Source organism: Dermacentor andersoni, chromosome 9 (genome assembly GCF_023375885.2).
Source record: "Dermacentor andersoni chromosome 9, qqDerAnde1_hic_scaffold, whole genome shotgun sequence".
Taxonomy (NCBI): domain Eukaryota; kingdom Metazoa; phylum Arthropoda; class Arachnida; order Ixodida; family Ixodidae; genus Dermacentor; species Dermacentor andersoni.
Genome location: NC_092822.1, coordinates 31947253 through 31966513, shown reverse-complemented (window position 1 = coordinate 31966513; position 19261 = coordinate 31947253). Strand labels below are relative to the sequence as shown.

At 43.9% G+C, this 19261-nt stretch overlaps 1 protein-coding gene across 1 annotated transcript; it reads left to right on the top strand.

Annotated features, from left to right (window-relative positions):
• Window positions 1-380: 380 nt before the first annotated feature.
• On the top strand, window positions 381-16399 carry eIF3e (eukaryotic translation initiation factor 3 subunit e). Its single transcript, XM_050175212.3, has 12 exons — window positions 381-493; window positions 870-987; window positions 1078-1195; window positions 1304-1349; window positions 2921-3025; window positions 4904-5029; window positions 7966-8090; window positions 8919-9036; window positions 11390-11601; window positions 12051-12153; window positions 14992-15120; window positions 16255-16399. Exons 1-12 carry the CDS (start codon window positions 404-406, stop codon window positions 16279-16281), a joined length of 1317 nt encoding a protein of 438 aa, XP_050031169.1. The 5' UTR covers window positions 381-403; the 3' UTR covers window positions 16282-16399.
• Window positions 16400-19261: the final 2862 nt, after the last annotated feature.

Genomic DNA, 19261 nt, shown 5'->3' with positions numbered 1-19261 from the left:
AGCCTACTTACCGACATTCGTCATTGAGCTTGGCGAACTGCAAGCTGTAACGGTGTTCTTTTTTAAGGAAGCAGAGAACAAACACTGAAAACGTGACGCAAAAAGGACCAAATATGTCAAACTTCGCGCTCCAATTCAGCTTATTGGTTTCAGTTTTGCTGCTTGCAGCACCCCTAACGGGATATATCTGAAACCCACCATTCTGTCTGTTTAATATTCACAATAACAGTGTCTTTAGTTCCTGAAGCACTACAGTAGTAAGCTTCGCAAACAAAGTAGTCTGCTAGGTAATGGTTGTTTACGACTAACTAGTCATGAAACACAGGTTGTTTGATGATTGTTTGAGAAGTTTAGCAGTAGATGCCAGCGTTGTCTGGCAACTAAGTCTCCTTTCACAGCCAAAATGGCCGAGTGGGACTTGACTTACACGGTCGGCCAGTACATTGACCGGCATATGGTATTTCCGCTGCTGGAATTTCTTCAGAACAAGAGTGTAAGTGTTCATAAAGTCTGCACGCTTTCTTGAACCAAGTTTAGTTGTCCGATGCCGTCTGACTGCCATTATTCCGCGAGTTAATCCGTTGTCATGCCGTCCCTGCCTCCCATGTTGGTTCTGGTTGTGCGTGTCAAAACAACGTGGCTTTGTTAATATTGGGGAAACTTTCTTGTAGAAGTGCCTTGTGTCGCGTTGTTTTTGTCTGAAATCACTTGGTTGTTTATGTCAGAAGTGAACGATTGCTGAAGTTTTCAATTCTGAGCTTCGTAGCCGATGAAATGACTGCGCTAGACGTATTAATTCTGCCTCCTTCCCATATTGCGTGATCGCGATTTACCTAATCATTTTACTATTGCGTTACGCCGCCTTCCAGATCTATAATGAAGATGACCTCCTCAAAGCCAAGCTGGACCTACTGCAGAACACCAAGATGGTCGACTTCAACATCGACGTCTACAGGATGTGCTATCCGGACGCTGAAGTTCCTCAAGGTAGCCCACCCGTTCCCTGGTTCTGTAATGCCTTTAAAGTTGCATAGAAGGTGAAAAAAAAAAAAACTCATTGCAATGCTTTCTTCTTAGATATGATCCAGCGACGAGGCGAGGTCGTGCAAACGCTCGTAGTCTTGAAAACTGAAACGCTTGCTCTGATCGAAGCCTGTCAGGACGACGAAGTGTGCAAAACCATCCAAGGTTGCCGGTAAGTTCAAGTGGGAAAGCGAGAAGTTGCGTTATTACGCGACGTCCGCGAGTAGTTGATGTCGACTGAATCGATTTTCGTTTTGACAATGGCGCTCTTTTCGATCAGGGACAGCCGGCAAGTCCTGGAACATTTGATGCAGATCAGCAACCAAGTAAGTAGTCTTGTGTTCTTAAGCATACAGTTGTGCCACTTTCCATTGACCATTCAAGTGGCTTCACACCTTTTCTCAGTGCTAGAAGTGACTGAAGTTGTATCGACGAATGGCCGGCAACTTTTCCTGTGTTGCTGTAGCAGCTCAATTCAAGGTGCTTCTCTCAACCCTGCCGCTGTCACTGTAGCCAACAAAATGTGACACCAATGTAGGTGGTTCAGTGACTGCGGCAGCTGCATTTCAGATATGCCAAAATGCACGGACTCTCACGCAGCAATATTTAGGTGCGTGTTGGAGAACCCTAGGCGGTCAAAATTTATCCAGAGCTCTTCGCTACAGCATCTCTTATAATCCTTGTGTTTTCACGAGAATGCAAGTTGTGTGCTGTTGCATCATAACCGACACATGTTTCCAAGTCATTACTCCTCGAATTCTCAAGGAAACAGTAAATTCTAACGGAATATGTATGAAAAGCTTGTTTTCTACATATTCTACGCAAAGAATAAAAGAAAAGTTGGGCAAAAATTACCTGTTAGGGATGATTAGCTATGTTAATGTGATTAGCATTCAAGTGGTTATGCATACATCAGTTTGTGGTGGAAAGTTCTTTATTTGTAGATATTGTAATGATTGTGTTATGTAATTGTGTAGAGTAAGTTGTTTGTTTGGGCTTATACCCGGTGACCTAAATTGTCTCCTCAGCAAGGCTGCAGCTAGCTTGTACTTACTGGCCAAAGCTAGTAGACAACCTGAATCGCTGGGAAAAGCGACGTAAGGAGGCTAGAGAGATGGACACAAAGTTAATGAGGTAGGATAAGTATGCTAATCTAATCGCATTAGTAAATCGGGAAGCATAGCGTAACGCTGTAATTCAAGAGGAAAGCTACTCGAACGCATGAGAAAGTAGCCTCCCTGCAGCGTTTTGAGGTCAACGTGAGAGAGCAAGTGGTGCTGCATTGTCATCAATCGTAAGTGTTTCCAAGTCACGACACCTGAAATCCTGAAACATGGGATGTTAGAGAGCCCATGAATCAATCAATCCACTAAACATGAGAAACATGTCACCATTGTTGGAGAATCGTTAAACGAACCTGTTAACATTTTATGTAAATAGCTACACAAGTGGTAACTTCAAGTAGCAATGATTTCAGATCCGCACCTTGTGTCATACCCTCTTTGCATGTGTCTTAAAGGAAAAAAAAAAATATTCAACATGCTAGATTCACCAAGTAGTATGGCTGCTGCCATTTCGTGTAAACAGTCTTAAATAACTTGCTAAGCGTTTGAGTAGCACACTGATGAGTCTGGTTTGCCAGTACCTTGTGCTTAGCAGTGTTTTTACTCTGATGAACTGAACTCTTCGCCAGCTTCTCTTGTCTGCTTCACTGCTGTGGTTCAGACTTACTCACGCTGGTGAGAAGGCTTATTGCTTTGTTTTAGAATAGCGTACACAAGCTAGCACTGAGTCTTTATAATGTAAAGAAATAGCATCATGTGCAAATGCTGTGTTTGTTATTGCATTTCTGTGACTTACACATGCCAACTTGTTAACATGCTCCTCCCAATTGCAGATAAATCCAGAAATGATTGACCGCCTGTACGCTTACGCGAAGCATCAGTATGAAACAGGTGGATATACAGGTGCCGGAGAATGCCTGTACCTCCATCGTTTCTTGGTGAGCACTGGTGTTTGTTCCTGTTGAAGTGATCAGCCATAGCCGAACCAGGGAAGCCTCAAAATGAAATATGTACAGCATTACAATATGTAATGATCGTACCCCTGAATTTGCATCAATTTTTCTTGGCAGAAAAGTGCCATCATTATGCGAGTAAATACGGTACTTTTTTTTAGTGCAACCAGTTCAATATTTGTGGCAAGTGCAGTGCAACTTTGTACACAAAAATGGAGATTATAATTACATATGTTGTGGCACCAGTATCCACAAATGCGTACCTACACGTCATGACTGTGCCGCTCAATATTGTTCCATTCTCGTGCAGAAGAATTCACTCTGAAGAATACTGTTCACACCATAGACTTTTATACAACAATACCTAGAGTGAACTGTGGCGCTAGTATTTATGAGAGCTGCAAGTGTTGTGGCTAAGCCAGCAGGAGGATGACGGTCACTACTACATGGGTTTGCCTACACTTTGTCCTTATGGCTTCAAACGGCTTTGTGACTTAGCTGATGAGTCTTCAACAAAATATTGTGTTGCAAATGCAACAGTTTGCGGTGATTATGCACGTCTGCGAAATCCCAAAGCCTTCTGCGTTTAGAAAACTAGGATTGCTTGGAGATTTGGGTGAACAAAGGTCGACAAAGCATAATAAACAAAGCCACAAGTACAAAAGATCGGACAAATCCACGTAATCAGCATCACTGTCAAGGTAGCTGACCGACCGAAGTGTCAGGGTTCCCTCTTGTCATTTCAGTAGCGAACTCTGTGGTTCTCGCAGCAATACTATCTGTAGGATTGTGGCACCCTCTCTATGTGTGAGCCTTTGACTTGAAGCAGGCGGTAGAAACCAGAAGAGAATGACCTCTGCGCCTGTAGGCCCAGCATGGGGGTTTCCGGCATGTACAGTCGGTCACAAAGGTTTACAGGACGGGAGATCTACGAGGAAAAAAAATGCATTCCCTCTAACCCTAGGCAATAGGCCTTGAATTCATAGTTTCAGTCTGTAGTACTTCTTATCACCTGTGCAGCGAGTCGATAAATTAGGAGCCCCATGGTTTAACGGAGCATAAATCCACATTTGCCGTGGAAGCCGTGTTTTGTAAATTCTTTTTCTTGTTTGTTTGCTGACTGTGCCGTTTGTCAGCAGTTTGAAGTGTGGAAGCATTGTGCAACCCCTTCGGTCACAAAATTAAGTTTTGTTCTTTGTGTCGGCGCATCTACGCACAGTCCTCTGTTCTCCCTGTGTTGTTCACCACACAGTAATGAGGGATGCTTTCACTGTGCAGTCAAGCGCAAACATTTCATGTAAAGCATGGCATCTAACAGTTTATGTTAGTGCCGAACCATGTCGAAAATTGGCACTATTGGTGATTTAGGCGGGAATCGTCACCATGAAGCCACAGGAAGCAACTGGCTCAAACGATGACATGTTCAAGTTCAAGTAAATGACATGTAAAATTGTTTTGCTCTTTTTTTTTTTTTTTGCTATTTACCATATATGCTCGAGTAGGGGCCCCCTCGTGTGACAGTCACACCCCGAACATCACAGGTCAAAAATCTGAAAAAGAAAAAAAAAATGTCTGAGGACAATGTCCATGTCATGCAGTGCCTTCTTTGGCGTGGTCTCGGTATATGTGTTCGCCCTTTTGGTCCAATGGGATCATGTGGATTACGCAGGGCCTCAAAAATTAAATGGAAATGGCTTGACCTTATTGAAAGGGCTGCATATCGTCAAGATCACAAGAAAAAAAAAAGTGCAGCCTTTATATGCGTGTGTGTGGCATCTTTCATTCTACCATGTGAGTGGTTAGAATCTGTCCAGTTGTGAAGCGGTGTTGTCTTGCAACCTGTTGCAATCTTGGCAATTTCAGATCTCCAACAATGACAAAAACTACCTGAACAACCTGTGGGGCAAGCTGGCCTCCGAGATCCTCATGCAGAACTGGGATGTGGCCCTCGATGAACTGAGCCGGCTGCGAGAGTACATAGACAGCAATGTAAGCTGTCTGTGAAGTTTGTCACCCTTTCTTTGTCATCTTTGTGAGCTGCATTACATTCGTCAAAATCAATGCAATGCGAGCTTGTTCGTATCACTTTCTTCTTCTGTGCCGTGTCATACTTGGAAAATACAATTGCGACTTTTCTATTCTGTGATTAAACTACTAACTTGCTGTATTTATTCAAATATAGGCTGACTTTTCCTTTTTTCAGAAATGTTACACAAAATAAGCTATTGACCTATTATTCGTGACCAAAGACTCTCGACCTACATTCGTGAACAAAGCGAGCAGAAATACTGAGCTAATGGAAGTCCTACGTCATGCCAGCGTTAAACTAGTCTGAATATTATCCAAACTGTGTTTAACGAAAGCTGAATATCCAACCCACTCTACAACACCAAGGATGACGCCATTTGGGGTACCAAGGATGCCTGTGAAGCATCCGACGGTTCCTCGGGCAGTTCCGATGAGGATGCCGCTTGTGGCATCAGCTAGCGAGATTTAGTAGCCGAGCTTACGGTAAATAAAAGGTATGTCATGTTCACAGTTTTTCGGTTTTTTCTACATAGATATGGGTCAGCCTATGTTCGTATCACAATTTTGCATTTCTTGGCGAGTTCAATGTACATACAGTATAGGAGTCAACCAATTTATGTTCGACCTATTCTCAAGTAAGTACAGTATAGAGTTAAAGCTCGATATAACAAATTATTAAACTTTTTCTGACTTCTTGTCCACAGAACACCATGTATTTAAAGTCTCAATATAACAGAATTGCACTGACACCGTGGAAGAATACCGAGACAGTAAATGAAAACTTCCCTGACACGTATGGTCAGATAGCTGAATTGCAAATAGCTGCTTGTGAACACACCTCTTAGATAGTATGCCATGCAATCAAGAGCTACTACTGAAGTGAAGCAGTGTCAGTTCCGTATAAAATCCAAGTGCAGTTAGCCCCATGCTTCGTATGCTTTGGGTGTGAGCGAAAGCATGCAAGGTTGAAACCAGAAGGATGGGGGCTTCAGGTTTGATGCACCCTGCCTTGTTATGCGAGCGGGGGGGTAGGTCAGTGTGCATTTCCTCCTCTAGCACAGCCACAGCTGCATGTGGCTGTCAGCGCTGTCCCGCGCATTCTTTCTTGGAGAGGTAATCTGTGATGGGTGAAAATGCTGCGAGCCGAGACATACGTGACTTCATATGCGGCGTCTTCCCATGCATTTAGTGCTGGAGGTTGCATGATGTCCAGTTTCAGAAATGCGTTGAAGCGAGAGGCAGCTGAACCATTCCCTCCACTCTGCCTGTGCTTTTCATGATAGAGTCGTCAGTTGTGGCAGCAGAGTGAACACAGAAGTATAGCAGGCCTCACTTTGCACTGCCGATGTGAAGATATCGTTGACCCCACGTGAAATCATATCTCGGGTTGCCGAATCTAAAATTAAGCAATCAATGAAATTTCTTCCTAATTGAGATGTGCTTTTTGTGACTGCCCAATAATTTGGAAAATTTTGTGGCCCCTTCCATGTAAGAAAAATCTATCTGCTACTGTACTTATCTGCATTAAAGTCTGATTTCAATGTAACGAAGTTTTGACATAACGAAACAAATTGCCGATTTTATGAATACTTTGTTTAGCGCAAAACAACAGACACAAGAAAGACGACCAGGACAAGGCGCTACTCTCTTCTTGTGTCTGTTGTTTTGCGCTAAACAAAGTATTCATGGATTCGCACCAACTAGCCTGCCAACGCATTGTGCCGATTTTACCGACTTCATTATATTGAGGTCTAACTTTACCACTATTCTAAGTGAACCTAGTAGCCTTTCTCTGGATCATTTGTAGCTTTCTCTACGAAAAGCTTCATATAGTAATGGTGCCATGTAATGAAAGAAGGTTTTGCTTGATATCTTTTTAATGTTTCTGAAATATCTAAGCTGTAGGGGCATTCGAATAGCAAAATCATTTAATAAAGTCAAGTACAAATATTTAAGAACATTCTTTTTTTATAACCTATTGAATCGAATACTGAATGTCTCCTTTAAGAAGAAAGAAAGCAAGAGCACACCACTCCAGTGTAGGCACAGTAAGAGTTATGATAAAATATCTCGCCTAAGGTGATGTAAACGATCCATGGCTTCGCACACTCACTCACGAGTACACACAGAATCAAACGCATTGCACACTCATTTCACAGGTGTGAGATCGAGTGTTAGTGAGTGATGGCAGGTGTGTGATAGACGTACGAACTAGTGATGCAACACTGTTGGTAAATTGACTGTCGATAGTTTCGATAACTTTTTTTAACTATCCATAATTTAAACAGTACTATCGGTAGTGCTATCAATATTAAAATATTTTGCTATGAAAGCATTGATAACATAACAAAAATGATCAGTACTTCTGCAATTCTTGGCTAATGATATTGCTAGAAATTTTGTGAAAACTGATCATGACTAACCCTCATTTTATGCAATTGAGAAATCGTAACGTCGCAAGCTTGTGTTGCAGTGTTTACATATGGTATATCGTGCGACCTTACATTATCGATAGCGCACTGTTGATAGTACTATGAATAGTTTGATAATAATTAAACTATCTACAGTTTGGCATCACTAGTATGAACGTGAGTTAGTGCCAGTTAACATGAGTATGAACGGGAGTGAGTGCCGGTGAGTTTTGGATGAACATGAGTATGGGACTAGCGTTGAGCATAATTGGGTGCCAGTAAGTATGAACAAAAGTGACTACTAACACGAGTGAGCATTGGTGACTATGAGGAGGCTGGAGGGGGGAACGTGAAGGAGTGCTGACGAGTGAGCAAATGCACCGACATTTCTGGTAAAATGACATTGCTTCGCTGGCTTGGTTTCTTGGAGAAGCATTCGGAACGGGCAAGGCAGTTTCCGATTTCCGCCTCCCCTCTTCTGCGCAGAATTTCTCGTCGCCCCTGCATTCCCTGCAGCAGCGTACCTGGCTCATCCACTGGAGCCTGTTTGTCTTCTTCAACCATGCCAAGGGCCGGGACCTCATCATCGAGCTCTTCCTTGGACAGCCTCAGTAAGTCCCGTCCTGTGCCAGTGTTATTGGCAACTTGGCAGGAAAGTCGCCCAATTTAGTGAGGTTTTGGCACACCTGCTGACTCTCCCAAATTTTCCATAACGTATACAAATTTGTGCTCATTTTATGATTTTATGAATGTTTGAGTTGTCGTTAAAAAAAAAAGAATTATGTCGCAAGAAAATTTCGCTCGGCCTCTGGACCTTCCATTCGAAGTCTCATTGTGGTGAAAGGACGCCGGAGGGGTACTTATTGCATGGAAGTTCATAACAGAGAAGTTCCTGAAGCAGGTGAAATCGGCAGAAGCAGAGTGTTTGAAAAGGTTGCTGTGATCCCAAAAAAATAAAGATAAGTTGTGTGTCAAGTCCTTGCTGTTCAGAGTTTGCAGTTGCTTGTGTGCCTCATCTAGAGAACAGATAATCATTAACAAAGTGTGTATGTATCCCTCGAAAGGCGATGGCTCAGGGGACTAGCTTTAAAACATGAACTCCCAAAGTGTCATGTCTGCAGCATTTTACTAAGTTTTATAGTTCACAAGCTTGCAGGCATGCTTTTTAGTCTCGTTAACAGCAACTATATGTTTTCGGAGTCTTGGTGACGTCTTTAGTGGCATAAACATCCAGTGAGTTTGCCCTAGTATAATTTTTCAATGGAATTTGCCTAAGTTCCTAGCCCCGCCCTCGTTTTATTCCAAAGGCAGCATTCAGTGCAACTTTAGCTTTCGGATTGAAACACTTTTACAACTTCTTGCAAAGAACGGTCACACCTATGTTATAATATGATAGATCTCTCTGTATATTTTTTTCTTTCCTCTTGCTCCTTGTCAAGGTATCTGAACACCATACAGACCATCTGCCCGCACATCCTGAGGTACCTGACATGTGCCGTCATCACCAACAAGCAGAAGCGAAATGCGCTTCGTGACCTTGTGAAGGTCATTCAGCAGGTAAGTCCCATTATTATTACTAGGGTAGGTTGTGTGTAGATGTTTAGAAAGTAGGAAAGTGGCAGCGTGGGTTAGAGAGTTACATGGGCAGTTGATCTTCTTGTGGAGATTATACTCCATTTCATACTTGGCAAGCGAGGCAGCAGATGCTACAAAAATACCCCGACGAGGCTGACGAAAATGAGTGAATTACCCGGTGGGTCGAATTAAACAAGCTGCAGAAAAGACGTCCAAACACAACGCTGATTCATTTGGAAGTATTTGCACTACTCCAACATGCCCCTGAATCTCATGCGCACCCACTTTCTATGTGTCTGAAGGAGAAAAGTAACATAAAAATTATATTAGAGCTCCCAAACAAAGAAGAAAGGTTGTGCGTGCTTGATTTTTTTACCAAGAAAGATGGGCAAGGGTCTAATATGTGTTGCACGAGGACAGCCCGTTTCCCAAAGTCAGCATTGCCGCAATACATCCATGTTATGCAGTAAAGCATACCAATGTCACAAACATGGATTTGGCTTCTAAATCCGACTGTACAGTGCAGTTAATTTATGACCCAGTATTCTTTGGGAAAATAAAATGCGTGTAAGAATTAGGTAAATACCATAACAGGACACAGTGAACTACCATTCTTAGGAGTGTGCAAATGTCAAATTTTCAATTTCGAAGTGGATTCTTGGGGGCACGTTAAGGATTCCCTGGTGGTCAAAAAATTTGGAGTTCCAATTAATCTGGAGTCCCCCACTACAGCATGCCTCGTAATGAAATTGAGGTGTTGGCACATAAAACCCCAGAATACAAATGCAATACAAAGCGGACCCTAATAATGAAAACCAAGTGCGAATTGAATAGAATATTAGAGTAGAGGTTTGGGCGAGTTCGTTGTGGTGCAAAACGACGAGTAAAGAATGCTCTTTATGCCTGTTTTGTTCTTCAGGCTGCGAGTAATTACAGAGGAGTTCTGTAGATCCAATACCAGTGCTGGAATCTTTCTGAAGCGAAGCTTTGTTCAGCGAAAGACGGAGAGAGGGGACAATGTATTGAGGAAACAGAGTCCTCCAGTCTGCTACTCTGCTCGGGGAGAAAGGGAAGAGGAGAGAAATAGGAGACTGAGGGGTAATGACAGCCAGCAGGATGCAATTGCGTGCATGTTCATGTTCGAAGGGCCCGTTCACAGCCTTGAATCTAGGCCTGGGTTAGCCAAATAATGTGAGAGAGCCTTGATGGCTTCGCTTCATTATATGTCCAGTCAGTGGCCCAGTAACACTTTTTCACTGAATGGCCTGTTGTTATTTGGCGCTAATGAAGAGACCAATGCCTCCCGTTCGCCATCATATTGTGGACAAGCAACAAGTATATGCACTCCACTGTCTCGGCTACTTTACACATATCTCAATCTGACGAGTCCGCACGTCTGATGCGATGTAAATATTGCTGCGTTAACAAAACGCCTAGTCTGTCCTCTGATGCAATATGCCAAAAACTATACTAACGGTGATGCTACTTTTAAAATGAAGGGAAGGTTTTGTGTATATAGAAATGAGGTAGCTTAATTGAGCAACCAGTGCAACCAATGCATGAATGAAAAGCTCCAGGAAAGGTTGCCTACCCGAGCCGAAAACCGTAATTTTCTTTCCTTTTGCTTTTGCTCTGGAGGGAAGAAAAATGGTAATGTTCTATTTCAGCTCTGGCTAGAGCAACAATAAATTCTTTTTTTCACTGTTTTTGCTTTTAGCTTCCGGTTCAATACCCTCAATATTCCCGGTTCAATACACTCAGTGAATGTGTTTTTGTAATTGAATCGAATAATTGATTCGAATAGAATATTCAGTGTTTCGAATATTCGCATGCTGCTAGCCATTATTGCTTGAAAATGTTCCTAGGGCAGGTTCAAAATAGGTCTTTTCGATGGGAGGTGACGTTCAACGCGTTCGCTCTCTTCTAAGCCCTGCCGATACATGCTGCAACTAATGGTGTCACTATTGAAGTCACCATAGGGGTCAACACGTGTGCACGGCGACTTATTTAAGTTATGCGGCAAAGGCCAATTTTAGGATTGTGCACAATCTGGTTGCTGCTTGACAGTTGAGCGAAACCAATATTTTAGTGTGTTGGGTGGGGCCCGACACATGACCGGGAGTGGGCTACAACCCCGCAATTTCATTTATTCCCTGCTCGTAAAGAGCCAGTCTTGATAGCATAGCTGGAGCTGCACTCCAACCACTGATGGAGCGCACAAAGGAAAAGGAAAATTTGAATGGAATCGCTTGGTTACCTTGGCCTCGACACATGACTGATCGAGACATTGTGTCGCTTACGTTACCAACTCCCTTCTGGAACGCTTGATGCGCAGGAGTCGTACACCTACCATGACCCGATCACCGAGTTCGTGGAGTGCCTGTTTGTCAACTTCGACTTTGACAAGGCTCAGCAGAAGCTTCGCGAGTGCGAGGTGGTCCTCTCCAACGACTTCTTCCTGGTGGCCTGTCAGGACGACTTCATCGAGAACGCCCGCCTCTTCATCTTTGAGACCTTCTGCCGCATCCACGAGTGCATCTCCATCAAGTACGGCTGCTGACTTTTCAAACATAGGGCTCCGTAGGCTGTGTTACAATACTTGTTGTGGACGGCTAATTAGACAGTGGCCATCTTAAGTTGACAAGTTGTTCCTTTGTCTGTCCATCCTTTTACGTCATATTTGTACGTTACTGCCACCATGACTCCAAAAGCACTTTTGAGTAACCTTTCTACAAGCGTTTTTCTTTATTTGTGAAATAATGCTTCAGACCCACATAGCTATTCGAGCAGTGTGGCGATACTTTCGGGTCTGCACTTCTTATAACACTTCAAAATTGGAAAAGCATATAGCCATCCTACTTCCAGCGATATCTGTCCAACATGATATCAAGATTACCCATGTAATTCTATGTATCCCATAGTTCTAGCTGTTTCATGTTCTATTTTATTGCACTGCAGAATGTCTCATTTCTGTGTGCGTGTGTTTTTTTCTTCAGTATGTTGGCCGAGAAGCTCAACATGACGCCTGAAGCTGCCGAAAAGTGGATCGTTAACTTGATCCGCAATGCCCACCTTGATGCCAAGATCGATTCAAAGCTGGTGCGTATTTTGCCTGGTCATTGCTACAAATGTGCTTTTTCAGCACGAGCTGACCTTTTTGTACGCACGTGTGGCAGAGACTATTGGAAAACTGTTGTATGCTGTGCTCATCGCAACCCTTGACTGTATTTTCCTTCCCTTGGCACCTATTCTGTTTCTTAAACAGACTGCATGTCATCCCTTCTATTCGTAACATTAACTGCCCAGCTTCTCATATACCTTATGTTCACTACTTGGACGTCTACCAGCATTTTACAGTTTCCGACCTATAATTCATTTGCCGATAATTCGGACATCTGGAATATCTGGACAGCCTCTTGGCACCATAGACTTAATGTGTAAAGATGACTGAAATTTCTGACACCTTAATATGTGCCGTACGATAATTCAGACTCCGCATGCACAACCACGTGCCAGTTCAGCCATCGGGTCGAGCAGAAAGATATTTTTGTTTTTATGTGTCACTGGCACGGTCGCCGGCCATGTTGCTCGTGCCTCGTTGAAACTGAAACTAGCGAACCCTAGTCGATCAAGTAGTCACTGGCTGTGCCAGGACAATGGAACGAGCCAGGCCAAGTTGCCAACTGCTGTAAAGGCTGTTTTTTTGTGCAAACGCCGAGCGCTTCATGCATCCAACATTTGTTCCTTGTGTGAAATAACGACACCGTCTCGGCCGACTGATCTTTGTCGCCAAGAACCTTCGGGCAGCTTCAAGTGACGACAACACGTTCCTCAATGTCTGCGCCGATGAGGGAGGCAATTAAGTGATGGACGGAGTAACTGTTGTGAAGAAACCCGCAGTTGTCCGTCACAGCGTGGCTGGCTTCTGTTATGTTACCAGTGAATGGAGATTCGGTACATGTGTTGACTATGCAGTTTAGACCACTTACAACGTAACTGCTTATAGTGCAGGACTGGCTATAACGTGCTCTTTTTTGACTCCCATTTACTCTCTCATAGAACTCCGTGTATACGCATACTGGTTATGTGCAGCCGTGCGAGTCAAAATATCAGTTGTAATGCAGCTGCCAGGAAATACTGCAGACAAGTGAAGCAATGAGCACACTGCTCCATGAGGTGGGCTGCCTCAGGGAGCAGTGATGAGGAGAACGCAGATGAGATGCAGGGCGAACGAACAAGGAAAGGGGTAAAAAAGGAAAGCCATGGCGGCAGCTACTCGTATGTACAGTAAAGCCTCCTTACTTTCACACCCATTAATTTGGAAAATCGGATTATTTGCATTTGCCCTCTGGTCCCGGCAGGCGTATCCGTTAGTAACATCAAACCCTTGTTAAGTTGGATGTATTTGGCCACACACCGGTTAATTCGGACAAAACCTTGGGAGTCGTCCGAAGCTACCGCGCACTTCCGAAAGTTGAACACCCTGTGTTTCTTTTCATTCGCTGAATTTATGCTTTGTAGCTAACTGAATTTGACAATGTTGCACGCCAAGCTTCTGAGCAGACGACGAAAATCTGCCAATGGCAGGCACGCTTGTGGTCACATGTCCGTCTCAGTCGACGAACGAAATCGCACATCGGGGCAACTTTTTCGCTGGCTTTCTCTTCGTAGTAATTGAGTGCACGAAGCAGTGCTGCCATGAAAACTAAAGAAGAGTGGCTTTTTTAAACAAGGCCAAGATGGCTGCGATCAGAAACGTAGAACGACAGCCGCGAGTCGGGGTGAAAGGCCCTTTTTTGTGCATTCATCAGTGAAAATTCAGCTCGCCGACCTTATATAAAACACTATTATGGCTAAAATATTGATCCAAGATGCATAAAAATTTCCATGAACATGAATCGGTAACTGCACATTCAAGGAATTGATCCTTCTGGGTTTTTTCAACCTGTGTCCCCGCTTAAGCAACATTACTATAACCATTGTTTTAAGCTGCATTCTGCAAATTCAGTTTGGAGTTCTTAGACTTCCACAAGCGAACTTTCGCTCTTGCTTCGAACAACAACCTTTCGCAAATTTAGTCATGACAATCTTGCATACAAGATTCAAGCCAGTAAGGCTTGCCACAATTTGCTCTTTTGCCTGCACAGAATGTGACTGCAGCAATGCCACTACCAGCTTCACAATGCTGCCCTTTGCAGCTTGTTTATACACTGCATTCAAAAGTCTTTGTGGCTTGGGTATTGCCCCAACAAGGAGTGGATTGGAGACTTTCATCACATTGTGTTGTAGAGGAGATATTGGTGGGCTAGTTGGCTGGCATTTTTTGCCATGGGAAACTCGTGTGCAAGTTCCAGTGAACGCAACTCGAAACAACTATGCAAACTTGGTATCGCACGTGCAGCCAACAGCACTTTACGACAGAGTGAACATGCACATAACCTTAACTGCCTCGCAAATGCGCTCAGTCATAGGATACCAGTGTAAAGAAAAGTTGGCGCGAGCTAGCTAAACATTTGGGCGGCTGTACATGTGTTTCAACCCTGTAATGCCCAAACACAGTTCCACGTCAAGGAAACTCACGAGAACTTGTTCACCTTCATTTCTGGCCATGGAAAGCGCATTTGAAGAAAAAAAAAGAAAAAAGAAACTTATTGAGTTAGAAATTAGTACACTATTTGACTACTAATTGGTGTGTTGAACTATCCCTAGCTGAAACTGCACTATAGCATATCAGGAGCATACCAGTGTTGAGGCATCAAACTCAACACAGCATATGTATGCGATCCATGGGGGCATCACAGGGTTAAGGTAGTACATATGCAAGCGCTTGACCACCTGCAGCAATAGAGCTTTAGTTGCAGTTCAGTTACTGTTGTTTGTAACTTTCAGTGTGTGCACCTGTTTTCTAACAATGTTTCGTCGTGTTCTGCTCCGCAGGGCCACGTAGTGATGGGAACACAGGCCGTGTCTCCGTACCAGCAGCTGATCGACAAGACGCAGGCCCTGCACTTCCGCTCTCAACAGCAGATCGGCCACCTCGAGCACCGACTCAGCAGCTCCGACCGGGTACGGGCACTAAATTTGTGGGCATGAGGTAGTGGCATAGCACTGGTGTAGCACTAATGGCACACTCACAGCTCTGGTGGAGTATGGGCACTAAAGTGGGCATGGGGGTGGTAGTGTAGCACCAGTGCAGCACTGGTGTTACGCTGATGATGCAGCTCTAGTTTCCTTGCCCCTCAGTGAGGCCCCCAAACAAAGAAAAATCCTTTGCAGAGGCATGCCAATCTGAATAACTGATAGAACAGATAGCAAAGCTGTATAAGCGAGTTCTCGCACCTTTCGGAAGCACTAAGGATCTGTTCGCTGGGCCACAACCTCACTGGAATGCATTCGAGCGGGTTTCCCTACATGGTGTCAACTTTCATTGCTGCAGCCGGACAAGCTCCTAGCTTACCTCCAATGCGGAGCTGTTGTAAGGCAACGAGAGAAACAAATTTACGGATTACTTGTTAAGAAAAACTGCATATAGTATATATATATAAGTTGTCTGTTCGAAAGAGATGTACGCAAGGTAACCCTCGTTTTATAATCATTGATCATTACGTTTCAAAGTGAAGTCGGGGGGCACACATTGGGGTGCGTTGATGCTGAACATGTCGTCACACACCGGCCTTTGCCACGCGGAAACCATTCTGCAACTCTCACAGCATCGCTGTAAAAAATGGCAGATAAAAGAAAGCCTTTTCATTCTGTAATAGGCAAGTGAAACACATGACAAGAGAGACAATAACAAACAAGATGCCTTTGCTGTCTGCTCCAACAGGTGTTTCAAATGGCTATTTAACTCAGTGCAACAGAGATCAAGAGCCTTTCTTTCATTTTTATTATTTTTTCTTCACATCACTTGCTGCATCGAATAACAAAATCTATGCAATAATAGGAGGCTGTAACGTGAAAGTCTTCTGAAACGTGGAGCTATGCGGTTATGATTTTCGACTCGCAGCTTCTAACCAGATGCTCACTAAACCCTTGTTAGTGGTTATAGAACTGTGCAAAAAGCATTCTGCTCATCGTTCATTTTATAAGAAACTGCTCACTTCAAAGTGTGGTGATATATCAGTCAATGTAAAAAACAGTAACACTGCTATTGCCGAAAATAATGTTCCTCTTTTGTGCGCTTTCTTTCTTTCGTTTCAGACGTCGCATTGGGGAGCCCAGAACTGATGGGGAATGTGAACACAGTGATCCGTTTCCAGAAACAGAGGTTCAGAAAAGGCTTTGTTGCAAACAACCTGTGCCAACGAACCAATCTTTCGAGAAACAAAGAAGTTACTTCCTCTTTTGTGTGTGTCGTCTTTCTTATTTTGCCATGAACACGGGCAGGTATTCAAATGATTTGGAGCAGACATGGTGAGAACAAACTGCTAAGGTTTCCTTTCATGAGAGCTTTCGAAGGGACACTAAGCACCAAGCTGGGCTAGTAGCTCACTCTTTTTGTTACTAAACCAATTAAATTCTATCACTGGAGATCAATGACTTCAATCGCCAATTTCAAAATGTTGAAATCATCTCTCGGATACATACCACCGCCCAGTAGGTAGCCCCAAGGAAAGAGCTTTAATTAATTGGTTGCGGTTTGTTTGTGCAGCAAAACTAATTTTCAGCTCAACTTTTGGTAAACTGTGTTGTGCACGTGGCATAAATTCGCCTTTTGCTGGCCCCCTCCCTCAAAACGTACGTGCGGCTCGCGATTAAAGGGCATCAACGTAATTTTTGAGGTCAGAGCACCTCGCATTGTTACATTTACAATCCCGCAGTGCTGAAGGGTGATGATAACTGAAAGAAATTGCTGGCAGCTGTCTGCCAGTGTGTCTACGTTTGGACTGTGGGTGGGTCTATCCGCCTTTCTCACAGTGCTACAGTGTATGCACCCTGCCCTAGCGGATTAGTCGCAAAACGTTTTGGAAAGGTAGCGCGTGCGGCTTGATCTTGGGGGGAAAGCTTTCCGGAAAAGAAAAGGTGCCCAGACACGCGCCCGCTGCAAACACTCATGCCGTCTACCGCGTTGAAACTCCACTGGTAGCTGTACGTCGGTGCAGTGCCGAAAACCTCCAAGGTGTAAGACTGCAACTCCACTTTGAAGCAGAAAGTGAGCAGGACATTGTGGTCCTTACTGCACCGTGAGCCATGCAGTTGCCACCTTTCATTGACGGCAACAATTTAAAGGGACACTAAAGTGAAAAATGATTTCTTCTGCATCAGTAAATTACCGTTCTACAACACCAAAAACGCCACTCTTACAACGATAAGACGTTTGGTAAGCCAGAAAAAGTGCAAGAACGAAATACGGGTGGCGACGCCTACTTAAGTTCCCGCACCTGGGGGCTGTGACGTCTTGGATTTTGATGGCATCTTCTAGGGCCTACTAATTATATGTAGCGGTACAGGTTGACTACATTGTGTTCTAAAGGAACCAAATAATAAACATGGCAAGTTTCGGGAACGTTTATTCAGCCAACACGGCCCAAATGCGAAAACATAGTTTGGAATCCCTGACGTCACGGTGACGTACCGGCGCTGGGGTTTCGGCGCGAAATTCAAATACTGATACTTGGACCTTCGTTTTCTCATCTAATAATCAAACTATTTTTTTGAAGTGACTGCCTGCAGGGTTCTCAAACAATACTTCATTAGTCTAAACTGATTTACTGTTTCGCTTTAGTGTCCCTTTAAGACATGACATTGTTGACGAAACCTTCTTGCAGCGTCGACTCACACTGGCTGGTGGTGGCAGCACACGCCTGACTTCACGTACTTGTTTAAGGCATGGTAAAAGTCAGTCGACACGAGACTGACAAGACGCTCACGCCTACGAATGGCCATAGCACACTGTGTCGCTGCGACACTTTTACCATACAAGGCAGCTGACACAACCGACAAGCGTAAGTTGTACTGCGACGGGCTTTCTTGTCGACTGCGCCAATCTAAACGGTGTGCCGACAATCATTTGACTGATCCCTGTGTGATCGGCTGTCGAACTGACAACGCGATAGCCACCGTGCCTTCGCTTGCATATGTAATTAATTGCACTCAAAATTGCACTCAAAAGGCGCTTTCGAGTTCGTGCACCTGCTACCGGCAGATCTGAATGTGTCGTTATGCTGACACATTTCTTAATTTCAGAGACACGCTGTCAAACGAGAAACAATAAGACGGCGCATTCGATACAGCAGCATAAACAATCGCCTCACTCAGTTATACCAATGGTAGGGTGGCTAGATGGGTATTAATGATGTCGGTGAGGGTATCCATGTTTTCACGATGCCAACACTGACACGGTCTATCAATGGGCCATTATGCGAGCACAGTTTTCTCTAATAGTGCTTCATGATGCGCAAACTGTAAGTACGATGAAGTTAAAGAAAAGCGAGAATCAGTAATAAATTAACAGCCCGTAATACATGTATCTGCTGGATGAGTTTGGGATTGTTTAAGTGGCTCAGCTACTCGTACTGACTCGTCTTGGGGTGGAACAATGCAACTCATATGCAGATACCTGTATGTTGTGACATTTTTTCATATCGGCAATGCACCTTTTCTTTAATATTTGATGCTAACAACGCTCTGTGGCCGTAGACGTCGATGTAAACAAGTGCACCGCTTTGGTAAATCCGATGTGTAAAGCTGCGCTCGAACACTTCTTGAATATACGAAACGTCTAAAGATATGTGTAAAAAGAATACGAAAAGCGAGTTGCTAGTGCAAAAATCAGCGACAAACTTAAGGCAGTCGCATTAGCAGACGGAAATCGGTATCGACTTTATCGAACCTTTATCGACTGCACTGTTAGCACAACAGTGCACTCAGGTACCAAGTAGTTGGCGATTGCTAAATTGCTGTTAATGGCTCGGAGAAGCCCTTCAAAATTATTCGCGATCCACGATGTGCACAAATGACACATCCTTAACCCTTTCAGGATCAATGACGTAAATATACGGCGCCGCAAACAAGTCCAAAATGGTCGATGTCGTATATTTACAGTGCTGTCTGTACATTTAAAGAGCGCGCCAATTTCCTCATTTTTTTCTTTCCTGGCATGTGCTGCCACTATCACAGAATACAGGAAATTTTTTTCTCGCGCTTCCCTTTCTTGGTTTTTGTTGCATGGTTTGTTTTAGAGCTAGTTTGCTCTGGCATGTCTATA

Coding starts and splice junctions, on each gene's coding strand:
- eIF3e (XM_050175212.3), top strand. CDS start 404: ATGGCCGAGTGGGACTTGACTTACACGGTCGGCCAGTACATTGACCGG. Junction 494..869: donor AATTTCTTCAGAACAAGAGT/GTAAGTGTTCAT, acceptor GCCGCCTTCCAG/ATCTATAATGAAGATGACCT. Junction 1,196..1,303: donor AAAACCATCCAAGGTTGCCG/GTAAGTTCAAGT, acceptor CTTTTCGATCAG/GGACAGCCGGCAAGTCCTGG.